The sequence below is a fragment of the Alligator mississippiensis genome, chromosome 4, assembly GCF_030867095.1.
Source record: "Alligator mississippiensis isolate rAllMis1 chromosome 4, rAllMis1, whole genome shotgun sequence".
In the NCBI taxonomy this organism is placed as follows: domain Eukaryota; kingdom Metazoa; phylum Chordata; order Crocodylia; family Alligatoridae; genus Alligator; species Alligator mississippiensis.
Genome location: NC_081827.1, coordinates 78,199,208 through 78,214,388, shown reverse-complemented (window position 1 = coordinate 78,214,388; position 15,181 = coordinate 78,199,208). Strand labels below are relative to the sequence as shown.

Here is a 15,181-nt window from a genome sequence, read left to right as displayed (position 1 = left end):
TCCGCTCCCCCCTGCCCGATCACAGCGCAGGGCGGGGAGTACGTCCAGTTGTGCTGACTCTCTACCTCTACCCCTGACTGCAGCGCGGGGGGGAGGGAGGGAAGTGAGCCCAGTTGGGCTGACTCTCTGCCCCTGTACCCAATCGCAGTATGGGGGGGCAGTGAGCACAGCTGGGCTGACTCTTCGCCCTGCACCTGACTGCAATGCGGTGGGGTAAGTGAGCCCAGCTGGGCTGACTCTCTGCCTCTGCACCCAATGACAGCGTGGGGGTGGGAGCGAGCCCAGTTGGGCTGACTCTCCACCCCCCTTGCTGGATCACAGTGCTTCCCCTGGTGGATTGCAGGGCTGGGGTGGGCTCAGTTCCCTTCCCCTGTGCTGTTACCAGCTTCCAGCAGCAGGAGATGGGGAGAGCCAGGGCTGGGAGCACAGCCTTGGTTCTCCCCTGTCTCTTGCTGCTGGCTTTGAAACTCGAAACATTTCAAAGTTTTCAAAACGTTTCAACTAGCCTTGTTTTGTTTCAAGGCTGTTTCGAAGCCCTTCATTTTGATTCGATCTCACTGTTTCGAGCTCAAAATTAGTTCAAACAGTCTCGAATTGAAACAACTAGCAAAACTTCGCACAGCCCTAATGAGAATGTGTGTTGCTGTTGTAAGGTCATTTTGAGGTAAGTAAAGATGAATGCTGATTGTAGAACCTGATTTTGTGGCCCTTTCTGGTCCTTTTTGCATCTTTTTCAGTGCAGAGAGGATGAAATCTGACCCTAGCTTTCACGCTGTGGACTACCCATAATATAGAGGAGCCCTCAGAAGCATAAAGCTAATGTAGCTGGCTCATATGCCAGCCTCTCTGTGGCCTTTTGTGCAGGATGTGAGAGGCAAGGAAGAGTAGCTGCAGGAATGGCAGATTTCTTAGTATTATTGACAGCAAGTGCAAGAGAAAGAAACTCCAATGCATTATCTGTCCAAAAACTGTAAAGAAAGTAGGTCTGGAACAGAGAATTAGAGAAATCTAGTTAGCTGATACCCTTTCTCATGTCTGCTGTGCAACTCTGGACCACAGGAAAGAATCTAAATTCTGGTTCCCAACCTGACTCAGTACTTTGGAATGTCCCCGCTCACAGTGGGGACACTGAACTGTACGTAAAATGCAGAGGCACTGAGCGCCTAACTGAAGAATCAGCTTTCCCCAGATACTTTGAAGTGATAGTTTAATGGTGCAGAGTATGAAATCAATGGGAGCTATGACAGCTGAACACTTCTTATAACAAGGCCATTTATTTAGGACCCTAAATATAGATTCTCTCTCTCTTCAGGCATCCAAGTTTGAAACTTGGCACCATATATACAAACTTCTGTTTTAATTCTTCAATCTCTGCTGGCTGTGGAACTTGGTGTACCTTAAAAATGTTAGGTCAATGGGCTGCTAGGCTTTTGTGGGTTGTTTTGTTTTGTTTTGAACTTCTAGGAAAACACTATAACTATCAATGCTGTGCCCATTTTGTGAATAAGACAGAAATCTTCAGTGTTTGCTGTTGTCTATTTGGCAACTTTCCCGGAGGCTAAAATGAATCTAAAATGAAGGCTACCTCATTTAAAATAATCTACTTTAAACTGATTTAATGTAAGTGCTTACCTGCAGTGAATAACCATAGGCGTATTGTCATGTGCTCGGCTTGCACGGATCAGCTTTACAAAATGGATTAATGGAGCAGTAGTTTCAGGCACCCCATGCTCAGGCCAAGAAGTAAAATTACATTGGCGTACCATCATGAAATCGCCATGCTAACAAACACAAAATCAGCACAAAATAATACAAGATTTTATCAATATTTTGAAATCGGTTTATAAGCATTCTGCACTGTAACACTTCATTATCTTAATAACTATCCCTAAAAAAGAAGGCTTGAAGCAAGATGATATGTGTTAAGTGTACTAGCATTTGTGAGAACTTCTCACGCAGGGATTTAATGCCTGTTTGTTTCATGGAAGCTGGCACCCAGTCCGCCCATGAGGAAGTGCTAATGACCTCAGCCAGCAAGAGCCTCAATAAGCCTCCACTGGATTTTACAAGCTATAAGGGACATGGGAGGGGGGCCCACTTTACAGATTACAGGCTGAAACTTTTCCAGCTCTTCTAGAAGTCCAAACAGCATAGTTGGCTTACATTTATTCAGAGAAGGTGCCAGTTAGACCCTTTCTGACCCTGATCTGCTACTCTCAAGGCAGTTCCAAGTACTTGTGGTCAAAAAGCATGTATATCTGATAAATGACCTCCTAATAGCAGTAACGATATTAAGGCATAAAAGCAGAAGGTGACACACTGACTTTTCAACTGATTATTATGTATAGTGACAGCTTGGATCTATATTAAATTAGAGTACTGGGAGGGGATTCTGGATGCAAAATTTGCAAATGATTTATCTTTTGTGCACAAAACTCTTTTCATGCTTGCATGGGAATGCGCCCCCCCCCCCCCCCAAAGAAACAAACTGTATCCCTTCTATTTGTGGGCATCAGACAGTGTAGTCCCAATGCCAACACTATGTTACATTTGACTGATATCCTGATAAATAGCAAGGTATTTCATTTAGCTGGCATGCTAATGCAGTTCAAGGTATTTCAGTTACTGGAAATTTAGACATTGCTTTTGTGTTCTCTGCAAGCCTCAGGGGCTTGTTATACTTTCCTCTGTGAGCCACACAAATGTTGATCAGTGTCAATGCTAGCTCAAGTTTGGTAAGAGTGTCCTCAGCCTCCCATTTCAGGCTCCCCCTGCCTCCCCCCTAGGGATCCCCAGTTCCCTCCTTTCCCTCAGGGTTCCCTCCCCCCTGCTTATTTGCAGCTGCCTGATTTGTCTGTCCCACAGGGGCAGAGAAGGATTATCTTGCCTTCCTGGCCCATTCTGCTGCCCAGCTTCTGCTATTCTCTGGTCTGAGCCTGGCCCAAAGTACAGCAGTGTCAGTGGCAGCAGCTGGGAAGGCAGGTTAACCCTCCAGGATAGTGTGGGCAGCCACAAGTAAGCAGGGGGTGGGAGTGGGGGGCAGTGAGCAGGATCCAGGGTGCTGTGGAGGGTGGGGTAATCGGTCTGATCTGGGCTGGGGGGGGGAGGGGTAGGTAGGTGTTTACACTAAGATGTAGCCTAGAGTGGTTACACCTTAGTGTAACATGAGCCCGGCAGCATGAATCAGAGATAATTCTGCCCTGGAGTGGCATAACTTTTAGCTGCCTAGCAAATGCTTAAAACTAGTTTACGGTGTTAATATGTGGACAATCCAGGGGTTAAGAACTCCAGGAGCCACCCAAAATTACTGTATAACAAAGCCCTTACATTGGTTAACATGTATGCATTTGTGTTTTGTTAGCAAGAACAAATCAAGTCCTCCTTCTCTGTAGGCTGTCCTCTGTTCTATCTTCAGAACAAGTTTAATTTATCTTGATATAATTTTTAAATATTTCACTTTTCTGTGCCATCCATATACAGGTTTCCCTCACTTTATGCAGGTTCTGTATGTGTGAATTCGCTCTTATCCGATGATCCTTTTTATACCAAAAATTCGTTATATGCAAGGTAAATTCACTCTTATGTGATCAGGGTGGTGGAAGCCCACAGTCTCACAGCTTTGTGCCATGCATTGTGGGAGTGACGCGTAACAAAACAGTCTTGTGTGTAGATCCGTGCTCCTTGCTCACTGCCTGTGACACGCTTCCTTAGTTCCCATCCCCATTATAGTAACATTCACCACCACCCTGTGCTTGTGTGTACTGCCTGCTGTTGGTGAGTAACGAAATTGTCCTATAGAAGTAGTAGAAATTAGGGCTGTGTGAAATTTGGTCCCTGATTTGATTTGGCGGAGATTTAGCCTGATTCGGTGGCCAAATCTCTGAATCTGATTGAATTAGGAGACCCTTTAATCTCTCCGAATCGAATCAGAACCCTCTGAATCAATTCGGAGAGATTTGGAAAGATTTGATGATTCGGACATAGGCACAGCTTTAAATGCTTTTTCTACATACCTCCAAGTACCAGGTGGCTTGTGAATGCTAAGATACTGGGGTAGATGGAGCATCCCACAGAAGTGTGTGTGGGGGGGGGGGTGGTCCCCAGTGCACTTGGCAACAGACCTGGAAGTAGACCAGAAGCACTTCCAGTCCACTTCTGGGTCTGCCAGGGAGCACATGGGGAGGCCCCCCTGCACCCTCCAGGCTCAGCATCTGGTGCCTCCTGGGGGGCACCTGGGGTCCCCCTACAGCCGATCGCAGAGCTACCGGGGTGTAGGGGGGCATCCACCGCCGAGCATGCAGGGGGCCCCCCCACTCTCCAGTGGAATGCTCCATCCGTCCCACCATCTCAGCATTCATGAGCTGTGCCTGGTACCTCAAGGTACATAGAAAAAACTATATAAAGCTGCATCTATGGCCAAATTGCTGATTCTCTGAATCAGAATCGAGTCTTCAGATTTGGATTTGGCCAAATTGAATACAGCACGTTTCACACACCCCTAGTAGAAATGGGTCTAGGGGTCAGTACAGCCGAGGTCTTGGAACATATCCCTATTTGTTACATTGTAAAATGAGTTTCCTTTATGCAAATCTGAGTTATGCACCCTTTTCCAAGAATGCATGTATAGCATAAAGTGAGGGAAACCTGTAATGTATGCTTTTGATCCTAAATTTTGATATGACTGCCTAATTATCATGTTTCTATTTGCACTAAGTATGCTAAAAGAACACCTTTCTATTTGGCCTCCGGCAGATATTAGAACTAAGATGCAATTAACCTGTAAATCATGCCATAAATAATAATCCTGCCACATGTGAGGATTTAGCAGGGAAAAATGTGAAATTAACCACAAAAAATATTCCACAAAAGATGTGTAACATTTTTTGTGGGTGGTTTCCATCATACCTTATATTGAACATGTGGCAGGATAACCAGAGCTGGCTGAAAACTCCAGTGTGGTCCTGAGGCTGGGAGCAAGAATCAGCTCAGCTCAGTTGACTGTCTGCCCCAGCCCCAGGACCACAGTGGAGCCCTGAACTGGCCTCAGCATGTTCCTGCTAAAGTTCAACAAAGCTGCAGGCACTTGACTTTCAACTGACTCCTGGGCTCCCCCTGTACTGGCAAGTAGTGATGGTGCTGTTGGGATCTGATCCCTGATCCCAAAATCACATTTCCTACTATGCATGTGTGGCACAGCAGAAGGCATGACTGTTGGGATCAGATCCCATCACGCCATTAATTGAGCAAGTACCAGGGGCCTTTAGAAAGATTAGATTGTGGAGATACAAGAGACATCTTGGACTACTCTGTGCAGGATTTACTTATGAGCCTAAATTTTATTCCAACTTTCATTGGCTGTTAATTTTCTCAAAAGGGTAGGAACCAGAACTATGACTAGGACAACAGATAGGTATGTCTCCCTTATCTGCTAGGCCTCCAGAGAGCCCCAGAAGACTCCCACTTGTGTTGAGGCAAATCTCCAGGGCTGGATATGGCCAAGTCTATGGTCCAGTTCTGCTAACAGTACACAGCAAAGCACAAGAGGACCTTGCTCTTTACTTGAGAGGGATATACTCAAAGGGATTTTGATAATCCTAGAATTGTGAAGATTCTACTCATCCAGAAGAGACACTGAGATGTTCTTCCTAAAAAATACTACAGGTTCAAATATCCTTGATATACCACTCCCTATGATGTGGGTTACCTATCTCAGTTCTTTGTGAGAAACTGGAGGCATTTATCAAAGGTAGACCACGAAGATGGCCTAAAATCAATTACCTAATCAGAAAAAGGAAAACAATGTAATCTGAAAAACCTCACTAGGACAAAATATGCAAGGCTGGAATTAAAAGAACAAAGAGATGAATGGCATGAAATCTTAGCACCGGGATGTTCAAGGCTCATTTTTTAAAAGAAAAATGAAAGAAAAAATATAATTCTCCCTTACTCTTTCAATTTTTATCTCCCTGATGGTCCAGTCCCTTTGATTATCTTCCATTAGTTTAGTAATCACTATATCTCCAAACACAGTTACAGGTTTATTGTCTTCTGGCCAGTATTGATGACATCTTATCTGTAGTGAGATGATACTTCTTATTAACAATTATCATATATAATCTTCACAGAAACATCATACATTATTTCCTGTTAATTTATGAATTAGCAGTTTATATGACAGTAACTTACCCGTCCTTTTTCAAAACACTGTGTAAGCATCACAAGTGTTTTTGCTCTAGTCTCCCACACCATTCTCCAGAAATCACCCACTGTTCCTGGCAATGGCCCTTGAGTAGCAATAAATTCATTTGGACATAGGTAGCCCTAAGATGAGAAGAATTAATGAATTCCTATAAACAAAAAGCGTGTGCGTGACTCATAATTATCCCTGTAGCTACACTGCCTGAGGTTCTGACCTTCTCAGTGCACACTAAACAGAAATAGGTCTGGGCAGTCACTGCATAGGAGTCTTCCAATGAAAATGTAAGTGTCAGGGATCCCGGAGAAATCTCTAAACCCTCTGAGGATCCTTCTGAATATTTTTCTTTTCTATGAAAAGAAGTAAAATTGAACTTTGTTTTATACTGAATTTTAACACAAACTTAAACCACAAGAGCAGTTTTTGAAGCAGAAAGACTGAAGCGCACATGCCACCTGGCTTTACTACTAAGACAGCTTATGTTTGCATGTATATAAACTATAACACACAAAAATTATGCTGCAGAGCTGACAGTCCATCACACAGTTCTGGTGATTACACAAAACAATCTGTGCAGTGGTTTATAGCATCTTCAAAACTCCTCAATGGAATTATAGCCCTATAATTCACAGCTGCCTGTTATTTATTTGATATATAATATACATAACAGGTGGCAGGGGGAAACTATGTTAACCCTCCCTAGTTCAAGAATGAATGAGCAACTACAATTCAGGGATGCAAAGCTCTGGATTATTTCTTTCCTTTTTCCCCTCGTAGGTGAACCAGGACAAGTAAAAGCAGCATCTAATTCTGGTTTCTTATACAGTACATACAGTATCTGTCTCTATCAAAGTGAATATAAAGGACAAAGTTATAGCACTTTGATGAATCTCAGAAACCTTGAGGGAGTTTCTTTAGACAATGTACTAGGAATGGAAGGTTTGAGAGGAAATTTTAGACTGAGGTTTGTCTTTTATTTCTATTTTTTGAATTATCAGTAATGCCAACCCCCTGGGAGGGATTATGATATGTATAGACATTTGAAGCAGGGTAAGGTGGCACACAGATGCACCGCTACAGATGGGGTGGAAAAAGAGACCTTGTCTTCTCCATTAACAGAGGACATAAGATCCAGCCCCTGTCATACCCTCTCAGCACCCACCAACATTGGTTTAGGGTTGTTAGAAGATACATCCCTGACTGTCATGACTGATCTATCATCCATGAATTTATCTAACCCCTTTTTTGAATACGGCTATATCTTTCTCTACAACTTCCTGTGGCAATGAGTTTCACAGGTTAATTATATACTGCATAAAAAGAATTTCCCTATTCACTTTGTCCACTCACTTCATGATATTATAGACCTCAGTTACACCCCACCTCATGTTTTTCCTTTTCAAACTGATGAATCCTATACCTTTTTGGGTAACCTTCTTTGTCTATATTTAAATGCAAATATATTATTCAATTATATTAAAATTACTTATGTCATAGAAAAGCAACACATCTATTGTTTAGTCAAGTGGAACACTTACATTTTCTCCTCCTCATAATTTGTATGAAAACCTCACCAAAAATATTCTAGCCATTGATAAGTAAATATTCAATTCAATTTATTTTTAAATAGTATCTTTTGTGTATAATAACTCTAAACTACAAAATATTTCTTGACTCTGCAATTAAAAGCAATGGGAGTTTCATAATCAACTTTAGTGGAAACCAGATGAGATAAATTAATAAATATTATTCCATGATAAAAATGCACAAATTAAATTATAAACTAATCACCTTCAATGTCCCCCTAAAAACCACCCAAATCAATAGTAATAGAAGTGGTATCATGGATAACGGAGCTGCAGGAAGTAAAAGAAAAATGAGAAATGTTCTTATAAAAATATACAACTTTTCTTTTAAATCACTTTTGTAAATACAAATCTGAGAAAAAGCAACAGATTTCCAACTTACAGAAACATAGCTGGCATTGATGTAATCAGATCCCGGTATACCAGCATCAGCCATCAGCTTCACTCTGTTGTTATTATCTATAGTAGAAACAAAGTCCATTTAATAATAATGGCTTGTTTGTGGGATGTATAAGATGTTGATGTAAATAAAAACTGTGACATGCATAAGAAGATGCTGTTATGATGAGAATTCAAAATGAATGTTAATGCTAGATGTGCTTATGTATTACATCTGCCCTGCTACTATAATACAGTTATTATGCCTCACAGGAACTATTTAACCATCCTATTTTACTGGATAGTCATTCTCCCCCATCCTTCTTCTATTGGATTGCAATACATTTACTCATGTTTATTATTTTTAATTGAAGTGTCCAAGACCCCAACGCTGAAATCTAATGTGCGCAGGCAGATCTCTCATGACTGTTTGCAGCCAAGGGCACACCACTAATGAGGTGCTGCACAAGCATGGGGGACTTCCATGTGGGAGACTAAATGATTATTGGTTTGGTTGATTATAATTTCAGTTATTGAGCCAAATCCTCAGGTTTTTACTGTACTTTAACTTCAGGCAAATGATTACTACATGGAAGTTTCCGAAGTTGGGTCTGAGGACCAAATCCAAAAAGGCATTTAGATGCCTAACTCCTATTTAGGCACTTAAATTCCAGTTTAAATCAACTGGAGCTCTGGTTTGAGGTAAAAACTGAGTAAGGGCTTCAGAATTTGACCCACTCTGAGCATACTGAAGTGATGACGCATAGAAAGGATGTCACGTGTGAATAAGATTCAAAATGAGTAAACACTGAACTCCATAGCCCAAATCCTAATTTTTTTTTCCTGAAAACGAATAAAAGAGAAAGATTTGTAAATCTTTAGGCTTATACAATGCCCATCTGATGGTATTTGACTGGGTGTCACAAATATTAGTTTTTAGCTATTATAAATTAGCGTGCAGAATATGTGTTGAACCAGGCAGCAGTTAATAGGAACAGCTATTCTGAAAAGTTAATAGCACAGAAGGTAGCTATATTGACAGAAGAATGCTATGCCCCCCATCTCACATCACAGTTAATGCTTAAAATAATAATGGTATTTCCTGTCTTATTAACTGAAAAATGAAGCAGTGTTGAATATAGAAAGATAGAGCCCTGTCTCTTGTGATAAAATCTAGCCTTGGCTTACAAGTTATCATACTTTACTCTGATCTTCTGTGGAACTCTTGCAGCATGCTTGCAAGTATTTGTAGGAAAGCGTCACCAAGGTCATAGGGAAAATTAATACACAAACATGTGGATTTTACACTTTTTAAAATCTTGCTTTTCACTAAGGAGAAAAGTCCAGGGAGAATGTTAAAGAGTTTGTTACTTGGGTTAAATTACAAAGCTAGGAAACTATTCAGGCTACAATTTCTTGCATCTGCATGTTAAAGCTTGAGACCAAGTTGAAAGCCATTTGCAAATAACCCTACTTAGAAAAAACCCCATGAACAAAGACAGATTATGTGATAGCAAATTGTAATACAACATGGACTTTACTATATTAACCTTTCACATCACATTATAGAGACACCAAATGAAAATTAAGGTAGCTTTCAAATATATACTGGACTTCTAAAAGTTAACAAGCAAAAGGAAGACACTGATTAGCAAACACACATACATGGCTTTATGTTTGGAAAGCGATTCTTAGACCTGTTCCAGGGCAGATCAGCATCAGTAGAAGCAAGGTCTTCAAGAAACTTGGGAAGTTCCTGTAAGATAGTATTTATTTAGAAAGTCTTTAAGCTTTCTTTGCAGTCAGCATTATAAATAGATAAAAAATGCAACATCCCCCTGTACGGTCACTCCAGTAAGAGGAAGGACTTCTCAGTTCTGTTATATGTTGCATTTCTAAGAACAGCTGGAAACATTACAGAAGTATTTCACCTCACGGTCAACCCTAGTTACATGAATGCTGTCAGATGCAGAGCTGCAGAAAACACTGTCAAGTTGAACAATTTAAGCTTACGTGATCTTTCACCTTTAAAAGTCTGGATAAAGTCAGACTATCACCTCTTGTGTTTTTTTCTGTCTTTTTCATGAAGCCATATAATGTGGTAACAATGTCCTAGTGACTCAGCTCCACTTGTGAGTAATGCCTTTTTGTAACTCCTGTTGCTTGGGAGGACTCTTGCCACAGCTTGAGAACTGGTGAGCATTTAATCAAACAGAGACACTGGCAATTAGTTATTGTTCACTGACTCATTACTGAGGGGGATGGGAAAAGTTATTTTTGGTTCAGTGGCAAATGAACCACAGCTTCATAACTGTTCATTACTTCTACTATTCAAAGGCAGAGATTAATGAACCATTCATAAAGAAAAACTTTTTTGGGGAAAATATTTTTTATATATGTATATCTATTACATATATATACACATTGTATAGCAATAAAATGCATGTGCTTTATATACTGAGTGTGCTTGTGTATACATTCTCCTAAGAAGAGTTTTCTAAGACTGAGAAAGACTGAAGATGAGAACACAATAAGTCTACCACGCATCATGATTAACCTTTCCATTGTGATGGGCAGGATCCAATGCTAATTCTTGTCAAATGCATGGTTGCATTTGAGACAGTGTTGTCCTTTATGAACATTCTTCTGAAAAGAAGTTCATACATGAAGAAATGTTAAAAAAAGCGCCGATAAGCAGAGGGCATGGGTATTGTAAAACAGTAAAGCTGTTTTTACTCAAACAATTTTTCATTAATATTTGAAGTATTCAACCAACCCTACTTGATGGCTTCAGTTAAAAATGACAGACGCATTCGTTGTACTTCATTGTTTTCCAGGTTGTTAATATTGCTATTAAAAGGAAGACCTGCCATAACAAAACAAACTAAGCGTCCATCTATTCCACTATTGTATTTGCAGCAATGATTAACACTTGATGCTAGGCAGAAAGTTCAAAACAACTACAGTGTATCATGTTGTGCAATACAATCCCATGGAAAATTTTTACTTCCAGCTGATGAAAAGCCTACAGCCTAAAGCAAGAGGACTGGAGGGCCTTTATAATTCTATACCAGATAATATACCTGCAGGTGCGACTCACATAGAAAGGAAGGATGGTTTTATAGTTAAAGAACAAGGCTTGCAGTCAAGAAACCTGTACTATATTCCTAGTTGTGACACATAGGGGCTGTGAGCCACCTGGGGAAGAGATCTGCGAAGAGAAGTTAGGTGCTTATTTCCTATTGAAGGTCAATGAGAGTTAGGTGACTATCTTCCAGTTTACCTTTGAAAATGTCTCTGTACCCACCTCCGTTCGATTAGGAGTTCGCGCGCCGCCTTCGCCCGGGCTCGGGATCTTGCGCCCCCGAGCTTCGTTGGTACGCCCCAGGGTTTACCCCAGCTGGTATTAAGGGGGACCCCAGAACTCGCCTGCCACGACTTTGATGACTCTCTCAGTGGGGGGGTCTTCCCTTGGGGTATCCCCTGGTGCCGGCACGCCTCTTCGCGGGTACTTTCGGGGCTCCGACCTCCCCTACACCCCGGCCATACGCCACCTCAGGTCTTCCTGTCCTGGCCTCTCACCCGTCCTCGTCTTGTCCTCTCTTGGCTCGGTCACCCTAGCCACTACCGGCTGTCTTCGGACCTGGTATGCCCCTCCCAGTTGGGGGGTGCTGCCCTGATCCCTCCTTCCTTGGGATGCAGACGTCCTCCCTGCTTCCCCAATAGTCCCAGCCGCAGTTACCTGCGCCGTCGGCTCCGCAATACAGGCTACAGCTGGCCCCACTCTCGGGATAGCTGTTACGCCTCCTGCTGCCTCGGGTGTCGGGTTCCCCGCTGGCTGCTGCCCCACCTCTGGGGCTGACTTCTCCCCCTGTCTCCTCACTTCTGGGTGATCCGCTGCGCTGCTCGCAGCCTGCTCCGCCTCTACCCGGCGGCGTCCCGCACTCTGCGGGTGGCGGCTGATCCCCTGCTCGCTGGGGCTCTGTGCTCCAGCTCTCTCCCTTCAGCCGCCCCGCTGCTTCGGCGGGGCCGCCTTTTGTTCCTCCCGGCCGGCGTGCCCCGCCCCCGCCGCTCAGCCGCAGCCGCATAAACCCCCGGCTGATGACCCGCGCTGGCACTGCCGGCGCGTGGAGTTTCTTCAGGTCTTCCGGCCCTGCGGGAGGTAAGCAGACCCCTTGGCCGCCGCGGGGGTCTCCCAGTGCCCCCGCTCCCCTGGGACAGTCTCCCTTAATCTCTATAAGCTTTTCCTAGATGGTGAAAATTCCATATTTTATCCACCTCCTCCCAAAGGAGCAGCTAAATAATCACCATCTGACTTCAAAAGTCACTATGTTGACTTTTAATCTAGATAGCTGATCAGCTCCCCATGTGAGTTGGCTGATTGTCCTCTGCCAGGAATACAGTCTGCCTTTTTGTACTGGTTGGCCTTGGACAAGCTATCCAGTAGGAATTCTTTCCACTCAGGCTTCTGGAAACTGAAGGTCAAGGAAATATATACAATGAAAAACCCAAAGCATATAAAAATCCCGGCTAAGAGTTTAATTAGTGATTTGGTTAATTTGGGTCTCTGTTTCACATATTTGGTCAAATTTAAAATCATGCTGATAATACTATTACTTAATAGAAAATTCTCTTATTTTAGGCGGTGAGTTATACAAATGCTGTAATCTTTAATCTTGTAATTACTATATGTAAAAAGGAATATTTGAAATTTTCCATTGATAAACCTTAATATGTGAAAATATTATTGCTATTAAAACTTTTCATCTGGCCAGTCATGTGTAATATAATTATAATCCCTCCTCTTTTAGTGAAATAACACTTTTACTCTTGAAAAAAGTTTTCCTTGCATTACTGCTCAGAAAAATGTTATGGTGCTTTTATTATTAAATCCAGACCAATATTGTCTAAAGAGCATAACCAAAAAGCTGTAGGAAATGCCATTAATCTTTTCACACTTCTATTGTTTTGCCTGGAAGACTGAAATGTTATAATGTAGCAATAGAAAAGACAATTGTTTGATTCTTCATTTTCATAAATCCAGACAATAAGTAATTCATGACAAATCTATAAATCCAAAATAATAAAGTTGCCAGAGCTTGACAAGTTATTTTTGTTATGGTAAATAATTATATACATTAAAAGTGATCTTGATACATTTCTGAAATAACCAAAGGAGCAGATAATGTTGAACAAGTCATTTAAATATGATAGCTATAAAAAATAAGTTATTTAAGAAAAAAATGACAAGCTTATTTTAGGTTTTAAAGCATTTCTGAAACTGTATATTTGTTATATAAATGCCATGTGGGTTTTGAAAGCTAATCACTTTTCAACAGGAGTTGGAGGACTTGCAAAATTACTGGCCCCAAAGCTTATGGTCATAGTAGTGGGTGACATTCCAATCCTACTGAGGGTATTCACAAGATCAAGGTAGGTAGGAGTCTAGATGTCATATTACTAAGAAATAAATGAAAGTGCATGGTTCTGTTCTTCCTTTCATTGAATATAATGGCAAAACTCCCACTGACTTCAGTAAACATCAACTATATGTTTAAGAAAATGATCTTGCTTCAAGTGATTACATATACCTAAATTAAACTTATCTGATCACATGTCATTCACTTCTGTCTAATGCATGTCATACCCTGATCTTTGTATAAAGATCTGATAAATAACATTTCCCAAAATTGAACAATACCATGTAAAACGATCAAAATAAGGAAAGTAATATTCTTAGTTAATCAACTTGAGTGTCACTATTAAAAAAACCCTTTAATATAAAAAACTTTTAATATTACTAGGGAGAATTATGTCAGTGCAGGAAAGGTCTAGACAAGATCACCTTTTGCTGACATACTAGGTGAATAATTTTGATCGGGTTGCAGTGAAGAGTGCACAATCCCAATCAGTGTAATGTTACTTTCTAAACAATCAACTTGGTAATTGGGTATTGATTATCAAGGCCAGAATCCTTCATGGCCTTGCATGCTTAAAATGGACATGAAATGTGATACATGAAACGACTAGAGGTCTTGCGATGTTATGACAACTGCTAGCAACATACCGAAAATTCTTCCTGAAACTTTAGGTTGTTGTTTGTGCAAAGCTCTTCAACATGTTGTAGGAAGGATTTCTTGCTTATTGGCCTAGAAGTAATGACAAAGGAGTTAGAAATCTGTGAGGGTTCCTCCCCACCCCATACAGCCACTGTTTTTACCAAAATAAACAGTTATCCATTTTAATAATTGATATTTGCAGACACATAATCAAAATATATGGCTTAGTTATTTGATTTTATTAGATCAATGCAAAATCAGAGCATCTTCTCCTCCTAGTCAAATTGTTAGCTTTAATGAGTAGGACTTTTTAAGGAAGTTAGCATTCCAGTGCAATGTTTTGATATTAATGTAAGTTTGTAAAGTTAGAATTGTATTCTAAAGTACATAATATTTCTTTGTTGCCCAGCAAACATTTCATACATTGCAAGGTTTTAGACATATAAAATATTGCAGTGACCTCATTCTCATAATGACATGGTTTTTAAACCCCAAGGAGTTTAAATATCCCTGTATTACTTCCCAAGCTAAAACACAGACATGCAGGCTTCACCCCAGAGAGAGAGAAAGCATTTCTCCAGTTACCATGCAATTAGTCATGCTTTTATGATTTATACGCAGCTTGGAGTTTTTTTCTAATAAACATACAAGAAGGATCCACACATTAAGACTCAACAAGTCACTGAATCAATACGGAACAGTACAAAAATATTTAATCAACTTACTTGATGGACTTTCTATAACTAAGTAACCTGCAATAGAGATTATGTTAAATCTGTGAGCCAAATGATATAATGTAGTCTAATAAGGCTGTAGATGCAAAATTTAAATAACTCAAGATCAGAGATAAATGTATTTACACATTGGATTAAAATAATATTATATTGGAGAAATGACAGTAATTGGTAATAATTGGTAATTATTACACTGAGCTTTTGGTTTGTGTATTTATAAATATAGAA

The 15,181-nt window shown here is 40.8% G+C and overlaps 1 protein-coding gene across 6 annotated transcripts in view; it reads right to left on the bottom strand.

Moving 5' to 3' along the window:
- PTPRQ (protein tyrosine phosphatase receptor type Q) overlaps positions 1 to 15,181 on the bottom strand; it is a 232,032-nt gene that overhangs the window by 14,881 nt on the left and 201,970 nt on the right. For 3 of the 6 annotated variants that reach the window (XM_019494047.2, XM_059726124.1, XM_059726125.1), the window contains 7 exons: positions 14,945 to 14,971; positions 14,228 to 14,309; positions 9,826 to 9,916; positions 8,165 to 8,241; positions 6,187 to 6,321; positions 5,948 to 6,073; positions 1,633 to 1,781 (listed from right to left, as the gene is read on the bottom strand). In XM_019494047.2, the coding sequence (XP_019349592.1) occupies positions 1,633 to 1,781; positions 5,948 to 6,073; positions 6,187 to 6,321; positions 8,165 to 8,241; positions 9,826 to 9,916; positions 14,228 to 14,309; positions 14,945 to 14,971 (687 nt within the window). Of the gene's footprint in view, positions 1 to 1,632; positions 1,782 to 5,947; positions 6,074 to 6,186; positions 6,322 to 8,164; positions 8,242 to 9,824; positions 9,917 to 11,467; positions 12,636 to 14,227; positions 14,310 to 14,944; positions 14,972 to 15,181 lie in introns of those variants that run through there. The other 3 variants (XM_059726123.1, XM_059726126.1, XR_009461626.1) reach the window with 2 other exon arrangements.